The following is a 24,803-nucleotide window of genomic DNA, read 5'->3' as shown; positions in this document are numbered from 1 at the left end:
TTTTAGTGCTGTTTGTTCTACTTAAAATAATAGGTTTGGGATTCTTAAAAATAAATGTACAATACTAATGTAAGATGATAATGGGGAAACTGCTGGGGGGAGGAAGTGTCTCTTAGAACTCAATCTTCTGTAAACATAAAACAACTTTAAAAAATAAAGTCAATTGACTTTAAAAAATAGCCTTAATGGAGTTCCCGTTGTGGTGCAGTGGAAACGAATCTGACTAGGAGCCATGAGGTTTCAGGTTCGATTCCTGGCCTCACTCAGTGGGTTAAGGATCTGGCGTTTCTGTGGCTGTGGTGTAGGCTGGCGGCTATAGCTCTGATTCGACCCCTAGCCTGGAACCTCCATATGCCTCGGGTGTGGCCCTAAAAAAGACAAAAGACAAAAAAATTTTTTTTTAAATAAATAAAAAATAGCCTTAAGATTCTTTTTTCTGGTTAGAGAGTTGGAGACGTTTCCGATTTGGAACAGAAAGACCAGAGTCCTCTTTGATGTTTCTGTTGATGAAAAATTAATCAATAATAAAATCTAAGGAAGAAATAGAAAATTTTATTCCAGCCAAACCTTGGATCATAATCTGGGAGACAGTCTTTCAGGAAGCCCTGAGGGAGTTCCCTTGTGGTGCGGTCGGTTAAGGACCCAGCATTGTCACTGTAGCGGCTCTGATTGCTGCTATGGCTTGGGTTCAACACCCTGGCCTGGGATCTTCCACATGCCATGGGCATGCCACCCCCGCCCCCCGCCATAAAAAGGAAAGCTCCGAGGACTGTTCTCCTGTCAGAGGTTAAAGTACAGTTATATAAGTTTTTGAGATGAAGGGTTATACATTAGTGTGACATCATGACAGTTTACATAGTCCAATAAGGCTAGTAGTGGGTCACTGTGACCTCTTATAGGATGAAGAAAGGAGTGTTGTCTTCTAAGTAGTTAACTTGCACCTTGCTGGTGCCAGGAGAAAATCCTTTGTGTGTGTGTGTGTGTGTGTGTGTGTGTGTGTGTGTGTGTGTGTGTGTGTGAGTAGGTATTCCTGTGTCCTCTAAGGAGATCTAGTTAATGACTAACACCGATGCACAAGGCACACTAGGGGAGGGGGAGGGGGTCAAATGGCAGAGAAAAGCTTATGTTACATTTTTTTCTTGCCCTGTTTAAAAATAATTTTATTTCATCACTTCCCTCATGTGATTTGTGCATTCTGTCCTCAAACCCTAAAAATTAATTTTTCAAGACACGAGCCGGGGTTGGGGAGAAAGACATTCTCCTCTACCCTTCCAGCAGGTTCTTCTGGCTGGTCTAAGAATTAAATTGACATGAGACAGGTTAATAAGAGAGAATCGAACAAAGTTTAATAACGTGTTTACAGAGGAGACACCCAGGAAAAGTGAGTAACTCACCCAAATGGCCCAAACCATTAATAAACCTTATCACCAGCTTCAGCTAGAGACAAAAGAAGACGTTGGGAGCAGGCAGTTGACGTGGAGATAAAAAAGCAAATATTTAGTAAAGAAATGCTTGCCAGGCCATGCAGAGACCATGGGACACTGAGTGCATCTGATCGCTAGAGAGCTTTCCTCACTGCACATCCCCATATTCACTGTGGATGTTTCTTTCTTTCCTCCCTTCCTATCTTTTTTCTGTCTGTCTGTCTGTCTGTCTTTTTAGGGCCACACCTGTGGCATATGGAAGTTCCCTGGCTAGGGGTCGAATCAGAGCTATAGCTGCGGGCCTACACCACAGCCACGGCAACGCAGGATCCAAGCCTCATCTACGACCTACACCGTAGCTTGTGGCAACACTGGATCCTTAACTCACTGAGCGAGGCCAGGGATTGAACCTGCATCCTCATGGATACTACTAATTGGGTCCTTAACCTGATGAGTCTCAATGGGAACTCCCCATTGCAGATATTTCTGGAGATGGCTCTATTTGGGAATAGGACTTCTATCTAAATTCTTTTTTAGGCAGTGAGGGGAAGGTCCAAATTTCTTAAGTCTTCCGAGCTTCATTTTTTTTCAGCTTAAAGTAACCCACATGCCAAAGAGACATTTTGGGGTGGCCAGTTTTGTCTCCCTACACCAGCCACATGTGCTTATTTAATCCCTCTGCTGGGACCGTCTGCTTAGTGAGGAAGGTATTGGGCCTTACTCCAGACTGTAGTTTGGGGATCTGGGAGAGGAATGGCTGTAAGTGCACCAGAAGGAGAAGGCCTGACTACAGGGTTTTCAGCTTCACAAAAGTTGCCCTTTCCCCACAGGGTGGCCAAGGAGCCCTGGGAGCCTTGCCAAGGACCAGTGTCAGCCAAGGAAACAGATGATCAGTGACAAGAGACCAGCCCCTCCCCTCACCTCTTTCTTGGAGACGTGTTGTTAGAGCCCCTGAAACCAAAAAAAAATTTTTTTTTTTGGGCTGCACCCATGGCATATGAAGGTTCCCAGGCTAGGGGTCGAATCAGAGCTACAGCTGCCAGCTTACACCCTCATCCTCATGGATCCTAGTCAGATTCAGTAACAGTTGAGCCATGAAGGGAACTCCCAAAGAGGCCTTTTTAAAGGGAATGTGAGGGAGTTCCCTTTGTGGCGCAGTGGTTAACGAATTGGACTAGGAATCGTGAGGTTGTGGGTTTGATCCCTGGCCTTGCTCCGTGGGTTAAGGATCCGGTGTTGCCATGAGCTGTGGCGTAGGTCGCAGACGCAGTTCAGATCCTGCATTGCTGTGGCTCTGGCATAGGCTGGCGGCTACAGCTCTGATTCGACCCCTAGCCTGGGAACTTCCATATGTTACGGGAGCGGCCCCAGAAAAGACAAAAAAAAAAAAAAAAAAAAAGGGAATGTGAGGAAGGGGACTCACAGGGTAGGTGATCAGCTCATGCGCAATTCTCTGACTGGTGGATGGTGAGGTAACAGGGCAGTGCCACATGGGTTAACATTTCAATCCTCAGGCTCCAGTTGGTCTCAGTCATCAGGTGGTTAATTTCTTCCATATGGTGGAGGGTTAAAAACACCTGTAAAACAACTCAGGAAATGTGCATCAGATATTGTTATTTAGGTACTTCAGAGAGGAGCTAAAGCAGAGGACGTGGAGGGAGGGCTCTGTCCCAGGGAGGCCCCATATTGTCCTGCTCAGTTTCTAGCAGTACACACAAAAAGGGAGGGGCACAGAAGGGTCTTTTAACACCTCTGTCTCAGTCTCTGACTTACTTCCCAGAAAAACTGAATGGTTCTCTGAAAAAGGAAGACATATGCAGCCTAATTCCTGGGATTCAGAAAACTTGTGTTGGGAGTTCCTGTTGTGGCTCAGTGGGTTAAGAACCTGACATAGTGTCCATGAGGATGAAGGTTTGATCCATGGTCTTGCTTAGTGGGTTAAGGATCTAGTGTTGCCGTGGCTGTGGCGTAGGCCTCAGGCTGCAAGTATGATTTGATCCCTAGCCTGCAAACTTCCATAAGGTGCAGCCCTTAAAAGAAAAAAAAAAAAAAACTTGTGTTTCTGCAAGCCTGGACACATCCAGAGATAAGAGTAGGTGTAACAGGTTGAATTGTCCCCAAGGATGTGTTTAACTTCTAACCTCTGGTACTTGTGAATGAGACTTTATTTGGAAAGAGGGTCTTTGCAGATGGAATCTTGATGAGTTTATCCTGGATTAAGGCCCACCCTAATCCAATATGACTAGTGTCACATGAAGAGATAAATTTAGATATAGACACAGAGAGAAAGTTTGCTCCACAAGCATAGAAAAGAAAGAAGCCAGCTTTAACCAGATAAAGCAAAATTACAAGAAACTGAACTAAACCAGACTCTGATGCACATCACAGGCAACCCGCTAATGAGACTGCAAAAAGAGAGAACTCTTTCTCTTATAGAGCCAAATATATACAAATCCATTCCACCCATGTTCTCAAAATGAACGATAAATAGACCTGACGTAAGAGGACTTGGCCGCACCACTCGTTATACATTCTTTCAAGTTCATCCTCAATTTACTTGGTAATCGGCTTGGCCACCTGTGTTAGGTAATTGCCATTATTTTCCTATTTCTATGACTTACAGCTTTAGGTTAAATTCCTAGGGAGATAGGGGGCGCTGTCTTCCTTCATGTTTACAAAGAGATGGCTTCCAGGGAGTAAGAAAAAGTTCCTGGGTTGTGAAGCAGGCAAGGGACTCATTTAGCTGTTCAAAAGATTTATAGAGGTATCAATTTGTGGTGAGGAAGGATTAACAAATGTAAGTTTTCTCACAGAAATGCTTTAGGGACAGGGAAAGTTTTTTCCTTTTTGTCAACAGGGGAAATTCAATCTCATTTTTATATACCTTTACACACCTTTCCTTATGGGCAAAAGAAATGATCCATGGAAGAATTCATTCACCAAGAGCCAGTAAAGAGGAAGCCAAGACATATTTATGAGAATGTGTTGACTGTTTCAGGAAGCCAGCAAGGAGTTGTGTTGGTCCCTCTGCGGGCACATATTTTTCCCCTTGAAGAAAAGCAGAGAGGTGGGACTAGGAGTGAGATAGGCAGAAACACTCTTGGCAAAGGATTCCTGGGAGGGAGAAATTGCCGGCTCACCCAGCTCACTTTGATACCACTCTCCTACTCTGTCCACTCTTGTGGGCAGAAGGGAGCCACATGGCCTTCCCGGTCTGTTGGCACTAAGGATGGAGAGGGCATAACTGGGTAGTGGTGTAAAAATGAAGCACAGACTGCTGCCTTACAACCCAAAACAGCCACTCATCGTTGGTATGAAGCCTCTGTGAAGCTCTCCCTGTGCCTAGGACTGAGCTCCCTGGGTGACACAGTGTGTGAGGAGGACAGTCTCCAAGGAAGTCATCCCCAGGAAGGGAAAGTGAGGTATTTTCCCAGGACCAGGCTCACCTTTTCCATCCTTGGAGATTTGGGGAATCAAACATTGCACCACTCTGGGCTTGGTACCAACTCTGTCCTGCCAGCAGAAGATAGAACAGGGCATCATCTGGGCAGATTGCTGCTCTGTAAGGAAACAGGCTTATCTGGTCCTGTCGGCAGAGGAATGATGTTTTTTCCCCAAAGATCTCAGCAGATGTAACCACAGCACAGACCGCCAGGATGACCTAACTCAGGCTCTCTCAGAGAGACAGCCATTGGGCCCTCTCTGTTTACTGGGAGGATTCTGATCTTACTGAGATCGTCCAGGCATTCAAGGGCTGAACTGTTGGGCCAGTTTCCCACCGACGCTTTATGATGCCTTCTCCCAAACCTCAAGCTCTTGCAGGTCAGATATAGCACAGGTACTTAAAACCAAACTGCTGTGTTATAACTTGCCAGCATCCAGCTTCATATGTAATACTTTAACTAAATTAGTCTGGTAACTTGCTAATGGACATAGTTTATAAAGCGCCTCCAGTCACCCGTGTTTAACTCGAAGGGAGAGACAGTTTGGTAAAGCAGAGAACACCGCCATGTAGTGGTACTCTGCTCTCCGATTCCTGCCTTTGCCAATTATACACATTAGTAATTTTGAGACATGGACTCTCTGAGACTCCCAAATATGATATAAAATTTTCTCTAGAAATGTACAGACAAAACTCATAAAAAATGTTTTGGGATTAATTTCAGATGTTTCATGGATCCCTAGAAGTACTCTGAAAAAAATAAACTCATTTCCGATGCTCCAGTCTCTCGCCCTTAGAATTTCTCTAAAGTTGGTTTCCCTAATCCACGGCAGAAAGAACTTTCCAAATTCCCATTCAAACTCAGATTCTGTCGGGACGCCAAATTTGACCGAGGAATGGCGATCAGGCCCTTGAGCTATGACAACAGAGGAAAGGCCCCTTTCTTAGTAAAACGGATGCATTTATGAAATCTGCGGACCAGTCTACGTGTGGAAAGAGGCTTGGTTTCACGATTTCTGGAGTCTCCATTTGCTGCCTAGAAAGGAAAATAAGAGTCGCCCTGCGGGACGCCAAACTGTGGCAGCAGCGCATGCGTGGAACCACCCTAAGAAAGGGGCTGGGATGGGACCCGCGCGGGGCGGGTCGAGGGAAGACCGCCCCTTTAGTTCTGGGCGTTAACTCCTTCCCACCCCTCCCCCGAGCTGTCTCTCTTCACCTCTGACCTCGGAAAGAAGTGGGTGGGGCCTTTGGGGGCGGAAGTAGCGGTGCATTGTGGGTTAGTCTAGAGTTGAGCGGAATGAAAGTGGCGCGCGGTCGCTGACAGTAGCCCGGGTCGGGGCTGCTCGGGTTCGGACGCTGGCCGGGATTCGGGTGCCTCGGACCTCGGGTGCAGAGCGAACCGCGAGGAGGCGGCGGCGGAGGCGCGGCGAGCGTTGGTGGAGGGGGCGGCTGTGCGCGGCCCCAAGACATGGCTCACAACAAGATCCCGCCGCGGTGGCTGAACTGTCCACGGCGAGGCCAGCCGGTAGCAGGTAAGCGGGACGGGGGGGTGGTGTTCGAGTGCCTGAGCACCCGCGGGTCCATGGGTGGGCTGAGGGGGCGCAGCTTGCGATAGTTCAGTGTCTGGTGGTGGTGTTTCAGGACCGAGATGTGCTCGGTCCGATGAAGCTTCGTGGATGAGTGTTTGGGAACCTGGACCGGAGCAAGTGGGGGCACTTGTCAATATCCAGTAAGGCTGAGTGTTGCCATCGGGAAGGTAGATAGGGGGTTTGTGTGGCAGGAGCTGAGGACTAAAGAACTCAGTGGGCAATACTTTTCAGCTTAGGAGTTTGTGAAAGGTTCTCGGAAGGGGAGGGGACAAGTGTCAGTTTTGAGATGAAGGAGGTTGCTAAAGAGGAGGAGGAGGGGCAGTTTTTAAGCGGTGAAATTGATCTACACTGAGACTGGAGGTTTGTTTTTGTTTTGTTTTGATTTTTTTTTAACATGACTCACGTTGAAGGCTTTTTCATCTTTGACTTTGACACAACAGACTTTAAATTTAAAGCCTGATAAATTTTGACTTCCACGCGCGCAGGTACACACACACCCTGTGAATCACAATCAAGGTAGTAAACACATTCAGCACCTTTTATGATTTCCTCCTGCGTTTTGTGATCTCCCCCGCGCCCTCAACCAGTGATCTGCTTTCTGTCGCGGTAGATTTAGTTTGCATTTTGTATGCTCTTTTTTTGGGGGGGGGAATCCTCTGTTTTCTTTCACTCAGCATTACTGTTTTGAGATTTATGCATGTTCTGGTATGTATCAATAGTTCGCTCTTTTTATTTCTTAGTATTCTGTTGTTATGAATACAGATTAGTTTATCCATTTACTTTTTGATGGTCCTTTGGGTTGTTTCCAGTTTTTGACAGTTGCAGACTAATTTGCTGTGAACATTCACCTACCTTTCTTTGTATGCACATGTGCTTTCATTTCCCCTGTGTAAATTTTTAGGAGAGCAATGCATCATATGGTATGTGTGCATTTAACCTTAAAAAATACCAAATTCTTTCCCACAGTTATAATATTTTGCATTCCTGCTATCAGTGTATGAGAGTTCTGTTTGCTCCACATCCTCTTGGACACTTGATTTGATCAGTCTTTTAAATTTTACCCACTCTAATAGCTGTTTAGTACTTATTACGGTTTGATGTTGAGCATCTTTTTATGTGCTTCTTGGCAATTCATGTATTATCTTTTGCAAAGTTTCCAAATCTTTTGCTGACTTTAATTTTTTATTTTTTATTTTTGTCTTTTTAGGGCCGCACCTGTGACATATGGAGGTTCCCAGGCTAGGGGTCCAATCAGTTACAGCTGCCAGCCTACACCACAGCCACAGCAACGTCGGATCCTAACCCAATCGTCGACCTACACCACAGCACACAGCTCACTGCAACTCAGTATCCTTAACCCACTGAGCGAGGCCAGGGATGGAACTGCCACCTCATGGTTCCCAGTTGGGTTAGTTTTCACTTTGCCACCATGGGAACTCCTCTTGCTAACTTTAAAAATTGTGTTGTTTATCTTATTTTTGGGTTGTTAGTGTTTTTTTTTTTTTTTTTTGGAACTGTTTTATTTATTTATTTATTTATTTTTGTCTTTTTGCTATTTCTTTGGGCCGCTCCCGTGGCATATGGAGGTTCCCAGGCTAGGAGTGTAATCGGAGCTGTAGCTGCCGGCCTACGCCAGAGCCACAGCAACGTGGGATGCGAGCCGCGTCTGCAACCTACACCACAGCTCACGGCAACGCCGGATCGTCAACCCACTGAGCAAGGGCAGGGACCGAACCCGCAACCTCATGGTTCCTAGTCGGATTCATTAACCACTGCGTTAACCACTGCGCCATGACGGGAACTCCTAGTGTTCTTTATATATTGTAAATGCAAGTCCTTTGTTGGATATTTGCTTTTAAAAGTCTTTTCTCCCATCTGTGGCTTGCCTTTTCACTCTCTTTTGAACAGTTTCTTTTGAAAAGTGAAAGTTTTAAATTTTAACTAGCTCCGTCTTAATGCTTTTCCTAGAAAGTGTTTTGAAACAAAAATTAAAGGATTCTGTAGTGAGCTACGTTTCCTTACTAATTATGTACATGTATAGTATGTCTGCCTCTTTCTTTAAAATTGTTGGAAGAGAAGAGTCTGCAGTCAATTTTTTTTTTTTCTTTTTAGGGCCCCACCACCCTGGGACATGGAAGTTTCCAGGTGAGGGGTTGAATTGGAGCTGCAGATGCCAGCCTGTACGACAGCCACAGCAATGTGGGATCCAAGCTACATCTGTGACCTATGCTGCAGCTCAAGGCAAAGCCGGGATCCTTAACCCTCTGAGCAATGCCAGGGATCCAACCTGCATCCTCATGGATACTAGTTGGCTTGCTGAGCCACAACAGGAAGTCCTGTAGTCATTTTTAAGTTCAGATTTTCTAGTTCTTCTAGTTTGTCAGCTTTTCTTAACATTTTATATAAAACCCTCAGTCAATAAATAAGGCCGTATAAATTGATGGATAAAACTGATACTGAGAGATAATCTGAAGTTCCCGTCGTGGCTCAGTGGTTAACGTCGTGGCTCAGTGGTTAACGTCGTGGCTCAACTAGGAACCATGAGGTTGCGGGTTTGATCCCTGGCCTTGCTCAGTGGGTTAAGGATCTGGCATTGCCGTGAGCTGTGGTATAGGTTGCAGACATGGCTCGGATCCCGTTGCTGTGGCTCTGGCGTAGGCCGGCGGCTACAGCTCCGATTACACCCCTAGCCTGGGAACCTCCGTATGCCCCGGGAGCGGCCCTAGAAAAGGCAAAAAGACAAAAAAACAAAAAACTGATACTGAGAGATAATCTAAATAAGTCTTAGGATGAAGAAATGTTTTTCTTTAATAAAAACGAACTTTGCTTTAAGTTCTAATAATTTTTATAGGCATTTTCACTTGTAAATTCTACTTGATAGTCACTGTACTTTTTTTCAAATGAATGGATTATAGTTCTTTACATTTTTCTTTATAAGTCTTACTCTCTGGACATTTTGACTTTTTTCCCTTTGCCATTTCTAGCTTAATATTGAATCCTTTCCCTTTATAATGTAATTTTCTCTACGGAGTTATGAAAAACTCTTTAACTTAGATGTCTGGCTTCTTTTCCAACCTGGAGCATGCTTGCTGGATCCTTTTATTAGTGTTACCTACCACACTGATCTGTGATAAAAAGAAAATCATGAAGATCTTATCAAAATGACTATTTTTTAATTTGGAATTAGAAAAGTCTGCGCTTAGTTTAAAGAGCAGACTTTTAATACAATAAGAAGATGGCAATGACAAATATCAGAACATTGACTTCTTGTTGGATGAATGGGACAAATGTGATAGCGACTGGGGTTGGACAGCAGCAGGTAAGGTGCTAAGTTCCAGGCAGCTTTCACCTCTCTAAGAAATAGAGTTTTGTGCATTTTTTCCCCTCTGTCTCCTGGGCATGAAGGGTTAGGAATAAAAAGTTTTTCCTTTTTATTGTGTTGGAATATTTTGACCCCCGAAAGTTAGATTCTTGATTGTTGTGCTGAGTGAGTCACTAAGCTCACCTACCTGATCTGTGGGCCCTGGACAGAACTGCAGACCTCCTGACAGCCAAACTGGATCTTTAGGGGAATCAAGTCTGCTTTGGCTTATGCTGCTTACTAGAAAGTAAAGTGAATGCAACATAAAATTCTTGAGAAGTTTCTGTGAATTTCCCTTAAAATTCTGTCTTTCTGTGTCCTAGAAGTGTTCATGACACATTGTGTATTTTATTTTTTATTTTTATTTTTGCCTGCCCCGGAGGCACAAGGAGTTCCTGGGCTATGGATCAGATGCGAGCCACAGTTGCGACCTATGCTGCAGCTGTGGCAACGTTGGATCCTTTAACCCACTGTGCTGGGCCAGGGATTGAATCTGTGTTCTGGTGCTGCAAAGAGGCTGTGATCCTCTTGTGCCTCAGTGGTGGGAATGCCTGTATTTTAGATAATGGAGGGTTGGCAGTGTTTTACAGTAGTAGAGCAAGAAGTGCTAGCTATATTCTTGCAAGCTACAGAGAAAAATAAGGAATCATTCACATTCCCAGTTTTTACAGCCTATTTTCTTCCCATTATTTTTTTCTCACTATAAAAGTAATTCATGTTTGGAGTTCCTTTATGGCTCAGCGGGTTAAGGATCTGGATTTCTTACTGCTGTGGCTCTGGTTGCAGCTGTGGTGCAGGTTTGATCCCTGACCCAGGAACTTCCACATGCTGCAGATGTGGCCAAAATTAAAAAAAATTCATGCTTATTGTATAATTTCTTTGAAATTTTGCATATTGAGGAAAATGTGTTATGACTTAAATGTTCTCATTGTAAACATTAGGATGAATCTTTTTAGTGCTAGAAGTTCATAATTTTTCTGAATCAGAGGGAAGATGGCACTAATTTGTTGACTATGAAGTCACTTTCTCTAATTAAACCAGACTTCCAGTGAGGAGCTCCTGGAGATAGGGTCAAACTATATTTCTGAAGAATTCCTTTTTTTTCTCTTTCTGATTCATAGATTTCAGGTGAACACTTTGAAGAAAACATACTGCTCATTTCTTTAAGGCAGTTTGTTCAACATAAAATTATTTTGCATGTACTACGTGTAAAGAACTTCTTAGGAACTATGAGAATATAACTAATATAGTCTTTTGATAACAGTGAAGGTTTTGAAGTCATTTTTTTCCAGCAAATATTTGTGTGTACTTTTGCTGGTTTTAGGGACTAGGGAGATGATTAAGATATAGTCCCTCACTTTAAGAGCATATGGTGATGGTTTCATGCGAGTAGCAAACCATCATTTTAAAACAGTTCTGTTGTAACTATTATCAAATATCATGGGATATTAGAGGTCATAAACCTAAATCTTTGTATGAATTTAGGGAAGAAGAAGGGGATCAGCGAAGCCTTCTCAGAGAAGGTATATGTGAATTATCTAGAATAAATAGAAGTTTGCTAAATAGATTATTGGTTCCTTTTTTTTTTTTTTCCCTGTTTAGGGCTGCACTTGTGGCACATGGAAGTTCCCAGGCTAGGGGTTGAATCAGAGCTACAGCTGCTGGCCTACACCATAGCCACAGCAACATGGGATCTGAGCTGCATCTGCGACCTACACCACAGCTCACGGCATTGTTGGATCCCTGACCCACAGAGCGAGGCCAGGAATTGAACCTGCATCCTCATGGATACTAGGCGAATTCTTCGTTTCTGCTGCGCTACAGTGGGAACTCTTTTTTTTTTTTTTTTTTTTTTTAAAGGGTTCTGTTAGGATAGGATGATGATGGAGGGATCTTAGACTGAAAGTGAGGATATGGATGTGAGGGTGGACAATATCAACCAGATCATATAGGCTTTAGGGTGTTCTAAGGGATTTTAATATTTATATACTGTCTTTTTTGGTCTGTGCTCACAGCATGCAGAAGTTCCCTGGCCAGGGATCAAACCTGCTCTGTAGCAGTGACTTTAGCCATACCATTGACAATGCTGGATCCTTAACCGCTAGGCCACCACAGAACTCCCAACATTTATATACCTATGTTTTAAAATTTTTATTTATTTTTTTATATCTGCATCCAAGGCATATGGAAATTCCCGAGCCAGGGATTGAATCTGAGTCGCAGCTTGGACCTATGCTGCAGCTCCAGCAATGCTGGATCTTTTAACCCACTGCACCTGGCTGGGTATCCAGTCTGCTTCTCAGGGATCGGAGCTACTGCAGTCGGATTCATAAGCTACTCTGCCACAGCGGGAACTCCCTTATATATATATATATTTTTGGTCTTTTTAGGGCTGCACCCATGGCATATGGAAGTTCCCAGGCTAGGGGTCAAATCGGAGCTACAGCTGCTGGCCTATGCCTCAGCCACAGCAGCACCAGGTCTGAGCCACGTGTGTCACTTACACCACAGCTCACAGCAACGCCAGATCCTTTAACCACTAAGCGAGGCCAGGGATCAAACCCTCATCCTCATAGATTCTTAAGCCACTGAGTCACAGTGGGAACTCCCTCATATATTCTTAAACTGCATGAGCAAACCATTGCATTTCTTAAGCATTGGGATGAGATGATTTGACGTCAGTTTTATTTTTTTAAAGTTGATGATTTGACTTCATTTTTAAAAAGATTACTTTGATTGCTCTGTGTTAATGAATTGAAAGAGATAAAAATGGAAGTAAGGAGACTAGGCATTTGCCATGGTAGTCTAGATGAAAGATAATGGTGATGGTTTGGAAATAGAGTTGAGGAGTAGTAGGCTGATTTGAGAGATATTTAAGAGGGAAAATGGACAGGATTAGGTGTTGAATTTAGAATGAGAGAGAGAGACAAAACTTAGTCTTAAGGTTTTGCTTATGCAGTGGGATGACAGATCATTAGGACTTATTGAGTGGGAAGCAGGTTGGAAGAGGTATTCTTAAGATCCTGATTTGCTCAAGTAGAGGTGTTGAGTATACAATTGATTCTGTGGTTTGGAATTCAGACAAGTTTGAGTTGGAGATGTACATTTATCAACATAAAGACAACATTTAAAGACATGGTAGTTGATAAGTCAGGATAAGGAATGCTAGTTTCTCTAACAACTCCAAGGGTTCCTGTCAGCATGTGTTTATCTCTTGCTCATACCACAGTGCTGCATTGTGTGTCAGGCAGCTTTCCTGGGCAGCTGTTCTCCCAAGTGGTGACTCTCTGGGCTCTTCCATCTTGCCATAGTATCCTCTTAAACGTGTGACTTCTTCTTTCTTGGTCTTTTTAGGGCGACAGACGTGGCATATGGAAGTTCCAAGGCTAGAGGTCGAATTGGAGCTGTAGCTGCTGGCCACAGCCACAGCCATGCCAGATCCAAGCTGTGTCTTCAACCTACACCGAAGCTTCTGGCAACGCCAGATCCCCAACCCACTGAGCAAGGCAGGGATTGAACCCGAGTCTTCATGGATACTAGTTGGGTTTGTTACCCCTGAGCCACAACGGGAGCTCCTAAACATGTGACTTCTTTTTTTTTTTTTTTTTTGTCTTTTTGTCTTTTGTTGTTGTTGTTGTTGTTGTTGTTGTTGTTGTTGTTGCTATTTCTTGGGCCGCTCCCGCGGCATATGGAGGTTCCCAGGCTAGGGGTCGAATCAGAGCTGTAGCCACCGGCCTACGCCAGAGCCATAGCAATGCGGGATCCGAGCCGCGTCTGCAACCTACACCACAGCTCACGGCAACGCCGGATCATTAACCCACTGAGCAAGAGCAGGGACCGAACCTGCAACCTCATGGTTCCTAGTCGGATTCGTTAACCACTGCTCCACGATGGGAACTCCTAAACATGTGACTTCTAAGGTTGCTGTGGAAAGGGAATAGCAGGAATGGGTGATCTCTCAGGATGTTTTATGACCAGCTGTGGGTAGTGTTATATCTTACCCCTGCCCATATCCCATTGGGCAGGATCTAGTTACATAGCCCTCATCTAACTACAAGAGGAGCTAAGAACTATATAGTCTTTCTGTGTGCTATGGAAGAGGAAAATAAATAGAATCTGTGAACAGATAGCATTGTTTCTGCCATGGAGTGGAAGAGACCAATCCAGAGATTGTAGAAAGAGTAGAAGAGAAGGCCCAGAATGGAACCCCTAAAACCTGGCATTTAGAAGTTGGGTAGAGGAAAAAAGAGGGAACAAAGGAGTGAGAAGGAATAGCCAGAAATTGGGGGTAGTGTTAGGTGGGTGGTAGAAACTAAAGGAGTCCAGTGTCATGGAAGCCAAGAGAATTTTTCAAGAAGAGAAGAGTTGCCAGTTTTATGTGATACTGCTGAGGTCCTAAGACACCAGAAGAGTTGGGAACAAAATGGAAGGGAGGAGGGGTGATTGATGGTCCTTGAGAAAGCAAAATGGAAAGGAATCCAAAGCAAAGTGAAGGGGATTTGCCTTTAATGGGAGGAAGGACAGGAAATGAAAGAGAAAATGGACTCAGATACAGAAAGTTTTATAACTGCAAAGGTGAGGCAAGTTTCTGCCAATGGTGGAGAAGCTTCGTTAAATAGTAATTATATCCATTGACTCTGTGTCTAGATCACTTGGGCTTGAACCACTGTTACCTCATTTACTAGAAGTGTGACAATAGGCAGGTTACTCAGTCTCTCTTGCTTTGGTTTCCTCATCTATAAAATGGGAATAATAACATACATTCATGTTAGAAATAAATGAACTAATCTATGTAAAATGTTTTAAGTCATGTCTGATATGTGTTAAACACATAAAGTTAGTTTCTGTTTCTTTTTACCTTTTCTTTTAGGAAGCTATCAGTTGAGGAGGCGGTAGGGGAGCTCGGTATATTTTACAAATGAGAAAAGATGTGAAATGGTTATTTGTCATAGGATCACCTATGAGAGTGGTGATTTATAGTGTCACCCATCTGCTGTCCTCTGGGATTTTCTCCAGGGCCTCGAGTTGCATAAGTGTAGGCCCAAAGAAATCAGGTGGTTGGGTTTATCCAGGTCCAGGTTTTTATCAGAAGAGTGTGACTGAGTAATGGGGCACAAGTATGGGGGTTGAGGGTATGCAGAGGAAACAGGATCAGACCTCTCAGTCAGCAGTGAGAAGGAGAGAGGTCTAGTGGGGTGAAAATTCTAGCATACCATATTATTACTTATCGTGTTTATTATTTGTAGTTTATCTTTACCTACTAGAATATGGGCTCCATGAGGGCAGGGATTTTTGTTTGTTTTTTTCTTTTCACAAATGTGTTCCATGCATCTAGAATAATGCCTGGTACATAATAGGTGCTCATTAAATATCTGTTAGATAAATGAAGTGTAATAATCTAGGTGAGATGATGGTAGAAGTGGTGAGAACTGGTCAGATCTTGAATATATTTTGAAGATATATCTGATAGGCTTTGCTGATGGCTTGGACGTGGGGTGTTGTAAAAGGGAGAGGGGTCAAGGATAACTCCAAAGGTTTTGGCCTGAGCTACTAAAAACAAAGGTGTTACCATGTGCTGAGAGGAGTCTGAGGATTGAGAGCTCAGGTATGTATATTTAGCCTGAGATGTCTGTTAGACTTTTTTTTTTTTTTTTTGGCCTTCTCCTCCCACGCCCTTCTTTTTCAGCCATGTTTATTTTCTTTTGCATTTTAGGGCCACACCTGCAGCATATGGCGGTTCCCAGGCTAGGGGTTGAATTGGAGCTACAGCTGCTGGCCTACACCACAGCCACAGCAACGTGGGATCTGACCCGAGTCTATGGCCTACACCACAGTTCACGGCAATGCCAGATCCTTAACCCCCTGAGCCAGGCCAGGGATCGAACCTGCAACCTCATGGTTCCTAGTTGGATTCGTTTCCATTGCGCCACGACAGGAACTCCTGTCCGTTAAACAGGAGTGGAGGCTAAGTCAGGTAGGCAGTGTAATATCTGAGCTGGAGTTCAGAGAGGTTTGGCCTGGAGATACACATTTGTGAGTCAATACATTGATGACTTTTAAAGTGTGAGGCTAGGAGTTCCCGTTGTGGCGCAGTGGTTAATGGATCTGACTAGGAACCATGAGGTTGCAGGTTCGATCCCTGGCCTTGCTCAGGGGGTTAAGGATCCGGCGTTGCCATGAGCTGTGGTGTAGGTTGCAGACTTGGCTCAGATCCTGCGTTGCTGTGGCTGTGGCATAGGCTGGTGGCTGTACTCTGATTAGTCCCCTGGCCTGGGAACCTCCATATGCTGCGAGAGCGGCCCAAGAAATGGCAAAAAGACCAAAAAAAAAAAAAAAAAAAAAAAAAAAGTGTGAGGCTAAATGAGGTGCCAAGGGAGTGAGTATAGATAGAAAAGAGGTGCAATACAGAGCTCCTGGGATAGAGAGGTCAGGGAGATGAGAAGCTAGGAAAGGAGGCTGAGGAGAGGCCACAGAGATAGGAGGAAAACCAAGAGGATGTAGTATCCTGGAAGCACATGAAAAAAGTGATTCAAGAGCTCCCTCTTGAATTAAACAATGATCAATTATTTGAGCACTGAGAATGGGCCATTGGATTTAGAAATGTGGAAGTTACTGGTGATCTTGAGTGGTTTTGTAGAAAGTAAAATAGAAATAGTTATCTTTTTATGAAATTCATATTAAAGGCTCTGGACAGATATTAAGGTTTCACTTAGATAATATTTTAGGTATATATTTACTCTAATGATTTTATTGTATTTTAGAATACCAATCAGCTAAAATAAATGTTTTTAAAATTGATTTTATAAGATGACTTCCCCTGTGCTTGTATAGTGATCAAAAAAAAAAAAAAAAGGTCAAAAGTCAGTCAGTCTTGCTGGAGTTAGAACTGCTTATATTTTTAGAGAGTGATTGTGGTTAGTGTGCTTCTCAGCATGATCCTTCTCCTGAGATGCAGGATAAGGTGCTTAAGTTGGAGAAAGTTCCAATATCATAGTAAAAAAGTATAATAGGGATTTTAAAGAATTGATTTAATCAATCACCAGTTTTCTAATACTATATCTTTAAATATTTTAAGGCAATAACTTTTTAAGGTAGTGGTTTAGAACTTGAGTCTTTTTTTTTTTTTTTTTGTCTTTTTGCCATTTCTTGGGCAGCTCCCACAGCATATGGGAGGTTCCCAGGCCAGGGGTCTAATTGGAGCCGTAGCCACCAGCCTACGCCAGAGCCACAGCAACGTGGGATCTGAGCTGCATCTGCAACCTACACCACAGCTCACGGCAACGCTGGATCCTTAACCCCCTGAGCAAGGCCAGGGATCGAACCCACAACCTCATGGTTCCTAGTCGGATTCGTTAACCACTGCGCCACGATGGGTACTCCCTAGAACTTGAGTCTTTATGGAAGTTCCATTCACTGGTAATTTTTCCTTTGCTATTGTATTTGATTGTCAATTTCTAGAATTTATATTGTCCTTAACAGTTCCAAGGCAGTGCCTCTTAAAAGTGTAGTGTAGCTTGAGAGTATTTCATAAACAGTTCCATTTAAAATATTGTAAGGAAATGATTTTGAGATTTGCTAATTATAGAGTTTTAACCTGGAACATTTTTCATTAATGAAAATTATTGTCCATCTTAATGTTGTTTAGGAAGATTCTTACCTCTGAAGACAATGTTGGGACCAAGATACGACAGTCAAGTTGCTGAAGAAAATCGGTTCCACCCCAGTATGCTGTCGAATTATCTAAAGAGTCTGAAGGTAAGAAACAACATTTTTGATACTGTTTTAACTACTGTATCCCTCCCTTTTTCTTCAGGTGGCATTTAAAGTAAAAGCTTTTTATTTTGAATTAATTAATTAACTCGAGGAAGTTGTAAAAATTGTACATAGAGTTCTATGAACCCTCCCTTTTTCTTCAGGTGGCATTTAAAGTAAAAGCTTTTTATTTTGAATTAATTAATTAACTCGAGGAAGTTGTAAAAATTGTACATAGAGTACTATGAACCCTCCCCTAGCTTTTCCCAATGTGACATCTTATATGACTGTAGACAATATCAAAAGCAGGAAATTGACATTGGTACCATACTGTTCATTAGATTGTAGACCTGACATGGTTTTCAGTTTTATATACATTCATTTGTATTTCTGTGTATATAAATCTGTGCAGTTTGACCTGATGTGAAGATTCACCGTGGCAGTTACAAAACTCTTCCTTCTCCACAAAGGAACTTCCTTATGCCACCCCTTTATAGTCAGATCCTCTTCCCATCCCATCCCTGTAGGCCAGAAACTGCTAACCTGTTCTCTATCTGTAGTTTTGTCATTTTGTGAATGTTTTATAAATGGAACAGTGTGTTACCTTTTGGGATTGGCTTTTTCATTAAGCACAATGTCCTTGAGGTCTATCCAGATCGTTTCATGAATCAACAAAAATTTTGTTCCTTTTTATTGCTGAATAAACAGTATTTAGTTGTGTGGATGTGCCAGAGTTTATTTATCCATTCTCTTGCTGAATGGTTAAATAACAGTCTAACCGAGAAGATCCACATCAAGGTGTTGGCAAGATTGGCCTCTCCTGAAGGCTTGGAGGAGAATCTTTCCCACTCTTTTCTCCTAGTTTTTGGTGATTGCCAGCAGTTCTCCATGTTCCTTGGCTTGCAGCTCCATCAATCATCTCTACCTCATTCTTGACAATCCGTGTGTGTGTGTGTGTGTGTGTGTGTGTGTGTCCAAATTTCCATCTTATAAGGACATGTCAATCCAGTATGACCTCACCTTGATTTTATTTGCAAAGAGGCTATAACCCTATTTCTAAATAAGGTCACATTCACATGTACCAGGAGTTAGGAGTTAAACATGTTTTTAGGGGGCCTATTTCAACCCATAACACCAGTCATTGTTACTCTTTTTTATTTCATACTCTTAGTAGTCTGTTATTATATTCTCTGTTAGTACATTCAACAAATATTGGTGCCTAATACATGCAAGACTCCTATTATAGTAAAGTTTCCACTTAGTTTTTGATAACCTGTTACTTAGCCTTATCTCTGTGTTTGGGTCTTTGTTTACTGGTGAACTTTTAATTTTTATCTTCATTATTAATATACATCTTGAAAGTTATTAACATTTACAGCGCTCTAGATATTTCCTAGGCAGAGTACAAAGAGTTTGGGCTTAGAAACCAGTTAGCCTGGCTTTGATTTCCACCAGCTTGTTACTTACAGCTTTGTGGTCAAGTTACATAATCTCTTCATGTTTCAATTTCCTCTTTTGCAAATAAAATTAGTGCATGTAAAGCACATGGAATGGCGCTTGGCACAGAGTAAGGACTTCATTTAAATCTCACAGAAGTTGTATAAAGTGGATACTATCATCCTGATTTCATAGATTGGGAATCTTATAAGGAATAAACATATATATGTAATAGATGTATGATTATATGTGTATATACACAGATACATTCACACACAAACGTTGACACATATCACACACACATACACATATTTACACATATACATATTGGGCTCAGGGCAGCTAAGTCACACAGTGCTGTGTCTCCATTTCCTTAGCTAAAGCATTCCTGTGAATTTAGACAATTCATATTTTCTTGCTCCATACTTTTCATTCACTTATTTTGGACCTGGAGACAAACAGTATGGGTTCTAATTCTAACTTACTGAGAAGCTATATTATGGTGTGTCTCCTTGCTTTTGGCAGTACATATCCTCTAAAGGAATTAAGATCACCAGAAGCTATGTTGAAAGAGAAGAGAAATAGGCCCAGGGGTGCAGTTTGCAAAAAAAAAAAAAAAAAAAAAAAAAAGCCGTCAGAAATACGTGGAAGTGAGAGCTTACTTGATTGGTAGCACTGTCCCTTGTCCACACATGAGCTAAGGAATCTGGAGAAATCAACAGAGCACATTAAGGCATTTAGTTATATTTCAGAAGTACACAATTTTGTCTACTTAGTGATGTATGAAATTCAAATTTTTTTGCCATTGCCTCCCACACCCCCGTATCAATGGAGTTGAATTATTATGTAGACCAGTCTCCTTTAGGCAAATCCAACAACAGGTATTCAATAAAAGCAATAATAACAAAAGAGAGAAAAATAACAATAAAAAAATACAAGTTTTTTCTCTTGCCACTCTTCAGAGTCTGTGCTTCAAAATGAGGTGGAAGATGTATGAATTAGCTGTTCTTTTACTTGACTCAGTGTGGGTGTGCATTTCTTTTCTTTTTTTTCATGGCCGCACCCACAGCATATGGATGTTCCTGGGCCAGGGATTGAATCTGAGCTGCAGCTGTGACCTGCACCCCAGCTGTGGCAACACCAGATCCTTTAACGCGCTGCACCGGGCTGGGGATGGAACCTGCCCCTCTGCAGCCACCCGAGCTGCTGTAGTCAGATTGTTAACCCACTGCACCATGGCAGGAACTCCTGGGTATGCATTTCTTGTTGAGACCATCTTGCCAGACTGAGTGTGATTCTAGTTGTTCCAAGATTTTTCAAACCTGTGGCTCCTGAACACATACCAGCTACTTCAGTGACTGCTCAGTGGAAGAAATAATGTTTTTGTTCTAATTTAGAAAGAAAAACTGTCTGAGAAATGGTAGTAAGTTTTCAGTGAGACTCACTATATGGCTATATGTACTGTTCTTTATTGATTATTTAAGAGATTTATAAGGGGCTTTTTTTTTCTTTTTTCTTTTTTGGTCTTTTTGTCTTTTTAGGGCCACACCTGTGGCATATAGAGGTTCCCAGGCCAGGGGTCGAATCAGAGCTGTAGCTGCTGGCCTATGCCAGAGCCATAGCAATGCCAGAGCCATAGCAATGCCAGATCTGAGCTGTGTCTTCGACCTACACCACAGCTCACGGCAACGCCGGATCCTTAACCCACTGAGTGAGGCCAGGGATCGAACCTGCAATGTCATGGTTCCTAGTCGGATTCGTTTCTGCTGGGCCATGACGGGAACTTCTACAAGGGACTTTTGACTGGACACACTTTTTGTCCTATGTACTCACTTTAGAATTTAACTGCCTAATGTGTGATGTACTGATGGCAGCGTGTAGTGCTGGGTTGATGTATGCCTGGAGCTTGGGTTGGGGTGTATTTCAGGTAGATACTGTTCCTGTTCTAGCAGAATAGATATGGAAAATTACATCAGTGTTTGCTTTTTAGGCAGACTCTTATAATGTTGAAGGGGAGCCTGTTTTGCTTATGTTCTAATTTCATCATTAGTTTGGGGGTTAATTTATTTCATTAAGTACATGCTAAGTTCTGTGCCTTGAGTAAGACTTGGATAAGTGGCACTTTCATTGTTCATAGTTCACTGGCAAAGTGAACATAAGATCTCCCTCATTGTAGATGAAGGAACTGGCCTGGAATATTGCCATTTAGGCAACTTATTTTGGAAAAGATTGAGTTACTAGTAAACCTGTCCTTTTTTCTTTCTCTTTTTAAAGGTTAAAATGGGCTTGTTGGTAGACCTGACAAATACTTCAAGGTTCTATGACAGAAATGACATAGAGAAAGAAGGAATCAAATATATAAAACTTCAGTGTAAAGGGTAAGTCATGTATGAAGATTTTTAGTATTGAAGCCTTTCACTGAAATTTGTAATCTTTTTTTTGTTTTAATTATTTAATTTATACTTTTCTTAAAAAATTAAAGTATAGTTGATTTACACTGTTGAAGTAATCTCTTCTTTTAAAAAAATGTGTCTGTATTACTAGACATGGTGAGTGTCCTACAACGGAGAATACTGAGACATTTATTCGTCTCTGTGAGCGGTTCAATGAGAGAAACCCACCTGAACTTATAGGTATGTTTGGCTTTACTTTACCACCGTTAAATATTTTCTTTTGTGATTGGGTCTCCATTCTCTTTTTTACAAGAGAGTTGATATGGAAGTTTTTTTCAACTAATCCCCGAAAGGTGTTTATTAAAGTAACAGACTAACTTTTGTGAACTGTAAAGTGTATTTTTGTAATTTTTTATGTTTTAAGATAAAGCCCTAATTGTCTCTGTTCAGTTTTGCTGTTGGGAAACTGTACCTTAAACACTACATTTATTTTTTGTAATTTTGGATTTTATACTGTATATATCCTTCGGAGCCTTTTTTTCATTCAGTACTGTATTTCTAAGAGTGATCCACGGTGAGAGATGTAACTGTAGCAATCCATCATATGAATATTCTATAGTTTATCTACTTTCCTCTTGATGGACAGTTCTTTCAGCAGATATTTATTGAACATACCTGTGACCAACAGTAGACATAGTAGAAGTCAGACTCTGATTTATTTTCAAAGCCCACACCTTTTTACCAGACCAGGGACTGACTCTGATCCCGCAGCTGCGGCAACACCAGATCCTTTAACTCACTGTGCCAGCTGGGCATCGAACCTGAGCCTCTGCAGTGAGCCAACGTGCTACAATCGGATTCTTAACCCACTGTGCCCCAGCAGGAACTCTTTTTTTTTTTTTTTTTTTAAATCATCTTTAAATTAGCTGATGTAACTGTTAATTCAGGCAGTTAGCCAAGTTGTGGGGTACTGTAGACTTAGTGGAAATGTAAATACTGTAAAAATGTCAATACTGTAGACTTAATGGAAATGTAAAGTTCTCGAAACATGTACACAGAAATCTCAAACATTTTCTGATCTTTAGGAAGGACTACAGCTTCATAAGCCCTTAATCTGAAACCTGTGAAGTCACATATTTTCTCTTCTTACCATATATGTTACCTCCCCTGGAGTCAGTACCCCTAATTTTTCTTTTTTGTGGAATTTCCAACCATAACCAAAAGTAGGGAGAATAGTGAAATGACACCTCATGTATCCACCATTCAGCTTCAGTAATTATCATTTTGCTGATTTTTTTCATTTTCCTTCTCCTCCCCTTAGCAATTTTTTTGAGTATTTTAAAGCAAATTACAGATATGGTCATTTCACTAAAAATATTTCTGTGTGCATTTCTAAGTGATATTGATTTTTGGTTTTTAAATAATCACCATGTAGTTATACCAAACAGAAAATTCCTTGATGTCATCCAAAGCCTAGTCCAGCCTAGTCCATTTTGAGGTTATCTAAAAATTATCTTTTTTAAAGTTAGAGTTTCAAAACAAGATCCAACAGTGTCCACACAGTGTGTGTTATTATTATGTCTCTTAAATCTTTCTGATTCTTTTTTTTTGTTTGTTTGTTTGTCTTTTTGCCATTTCTTGGGCCTCTCCTGCGGCATATGGAGGTTCCCAGGCTAGGGGTCTAATCAGAGCTGTAGCTGCCAGCCTACACCAGAGCCACAGCAATGCGTGATCTGAGCCGCGTCTGCAGCCTACACCACAGCTCACAGCAACGCCAGATCGTTAACCCACTGAGCAAGGGCAGGGATCAAACCCGCAACCTCATGGTTCCTAGTTGAATTTGTTAACCACTGCGCCACAATGGGAACTCCTCTCTCTCTTTTTTTAATGCCACAATTTGTTGGAGAAACCAGGTCATTTGGCCTATTCCATGCTCTGGATTTCTCTTGAGTGCTTCCTCATGGTATCAATTAACTTTTCCTCTGTCTCCTGTTTGTCCTGTAAACTGGTAGTTAAGTCTAGAGGCATAATTATATGTTTCCAGCAAGCATACACCATAGTTGATGTTGTATGGCTCCTTTCACAAAACCACATCAGGAAGCACATAACGTCTGGTTGCCCAATTTTTAGTGGTACAAAGATGAGTAAGTGGGTGCGGGGGGTGGCATCTTTTTCCTTCGTTAGAAAGTTTTTCATCTGTCTTTTATCTAATGATTTTATTACCCATTGTTGCCTTGATACAGTATTTCATTAGGGGTGGCAAAACCCCCTCGTTCTCTCATTTCTTCCTGATTCTCTCATTTCTTCATGGATTAGCTAGAATTCTTTTTTTTTTTTTTTTTTTTTTTTGGCCACACCTGTAGGATGTGGAGGTTCCTAGGCCAGGGATTAAACCTGTACCACAGCAATGACCCGAGCCACAGCAGTGACAGTGTCAGATAACATAACCCACTGATCCACCAGGGAACTCTTGGAATTCTCCTTTGCTGTTGCTTCTCAACAGTTTGGTTATCCTGAAATGCAGTTTGTACTGGAAAGGTGAGTTAAACGTTTGATTTCCAGAATAATGAATTGGTATCTTACCAGTCTCCAGTGGTGATTGATTAATTTTATTTTCTTGGAGTATCTGTATGAACTCATGAATTTTTATGTAGTTGGCGTATTTAAATCCGTTGAAGTCAGTGTTTATTCTTATGCCTAAATTGCTTCGTCCTAAGCCAATGGGAGCCCTTTTAAAGTTGGTTTCTATATCCTTTTGATATAGCACTCCATCAGTCTTTGATACTTTCCTTGTTTTCTTTTTATTTTATGTTTTTTGGCTGCACCCCTGGCATGCAGAAGTTCCCAGGCCAGGGATTGAACCCATGCCATAGCAATGACTTGAGCCATAGCAGTGACTATGCCGGATCCTTTAACTGCTAGGTCACCAGGGGATTCAATTTTCCTTGTTTTCTGGTATATGTTTTCCAGATCTGAAATCAGTTATTTCTCTAAGGAGCCTGGTTCATTTTAGTGGAAAATAGTATTTAGAGATAATCTGGGTGTAGAGAGCATTCCATAATTAAACACATTAACATTTCTGCAGGTAAATATATGAATATTCATTCACACTAAGTGAGAAAAATAGACTATAAATAACGTCACATCAGTTCAGGTCAGGTTTTGTCCCCAAATGGTCTACCAAAAATCTTAGTTTTTTAGAGCTTTTTTGAAATTATGATTCTAAATAGGAGATTATAGAGCTTGTGTTTGCATGTATAGAAATAACTGTTTTGAGGATAGGAATCTTGTGGACTGGAGAAATTTAAAAAATCTATTTTGTGTTAAAGAAAAACAGCTGATTTTTTGGTGAAATGGTAGGCTATATGTAATAGATACATAGCTTAACTAATGCCTCTAATAACT

At 41.9% G+C, this 24,803-nt stretch overlaps 1 protein-coding gene and 1 long non-coding RNA gene across 9 annotated transcripts in view; one reads left to right on the top strand and one right to left on the bottom strand.

Annotated features, from left to right (window-relative positions):
• The first annotated feature begins 6,150 nt into the window (after positions 1–6,150).
• The window catches only part of RNGTT (RNA guanylyltransferase and 5'-phosphatase), a 210,225-nt gene continuing 191,572 nt past the window's right edge, over positions 6,151–24,803 (top strand). For all 8 annotated transcript variants that reach the window (XR_014805724.1, XR_014805729.1, XR_014805727.1 and 5 more), the window contains exons 1-4: positions 6,151–6,398; positions 17,462–17,571; positions 21,280–21,383; positions 21,550–21,638. Coding sequence is in view for 3 of the 8 variants with exons in the window: in XM_021089934.2 (XP_020945593.1) it covers positions 6,335–6,398; positions 17,462–17,571; positions 21,280–21,383; positions 21,550–21,638 (367 nt within the window). In the remaining 5 variants the exon portion in view is untranslated. The remainder of the gene's footprint in view (positions 6,399–17,461; positions 17,572–21,279; positions 21,384–21,549; positions 21,639–24,803) is intronic.
• On the bottom strand, positions 16,030–19,635 carry LOC146406098 (uncharacterized). The gene is made up of 2 exons (XR_014805761.1): positions 17,812–19,635; positions 16,030–17,707 (listed from the first exon to the last, which is right to left on the bottom strand). It is a non-coding gene; the product is annotated as an uncharacterized LOC146406098 (long non-coding RNA).

The sequence above is a fragment of the Sus scrofa genome, chromosome 1 (genome assembly GCF_054392235.1).
Source record: "Sus scrofa isolate SSC_HxYL_T2T_F1_AM1 chromosome 1, Sscrofa_HxYL_maternal_Yorkshire_Landrace_v2.0, whole genome shotgun sequence".
In the NCBI taxonomy this organism is placed as follows: Eukaryota; Metazoa; Chordata; class Mammalia; order Artiodactyla; family Suidae; genus Sus; species Sus scrofa.
This window is presented reverse-complemented; position numbering and strand designations above follow the sequence as displayed.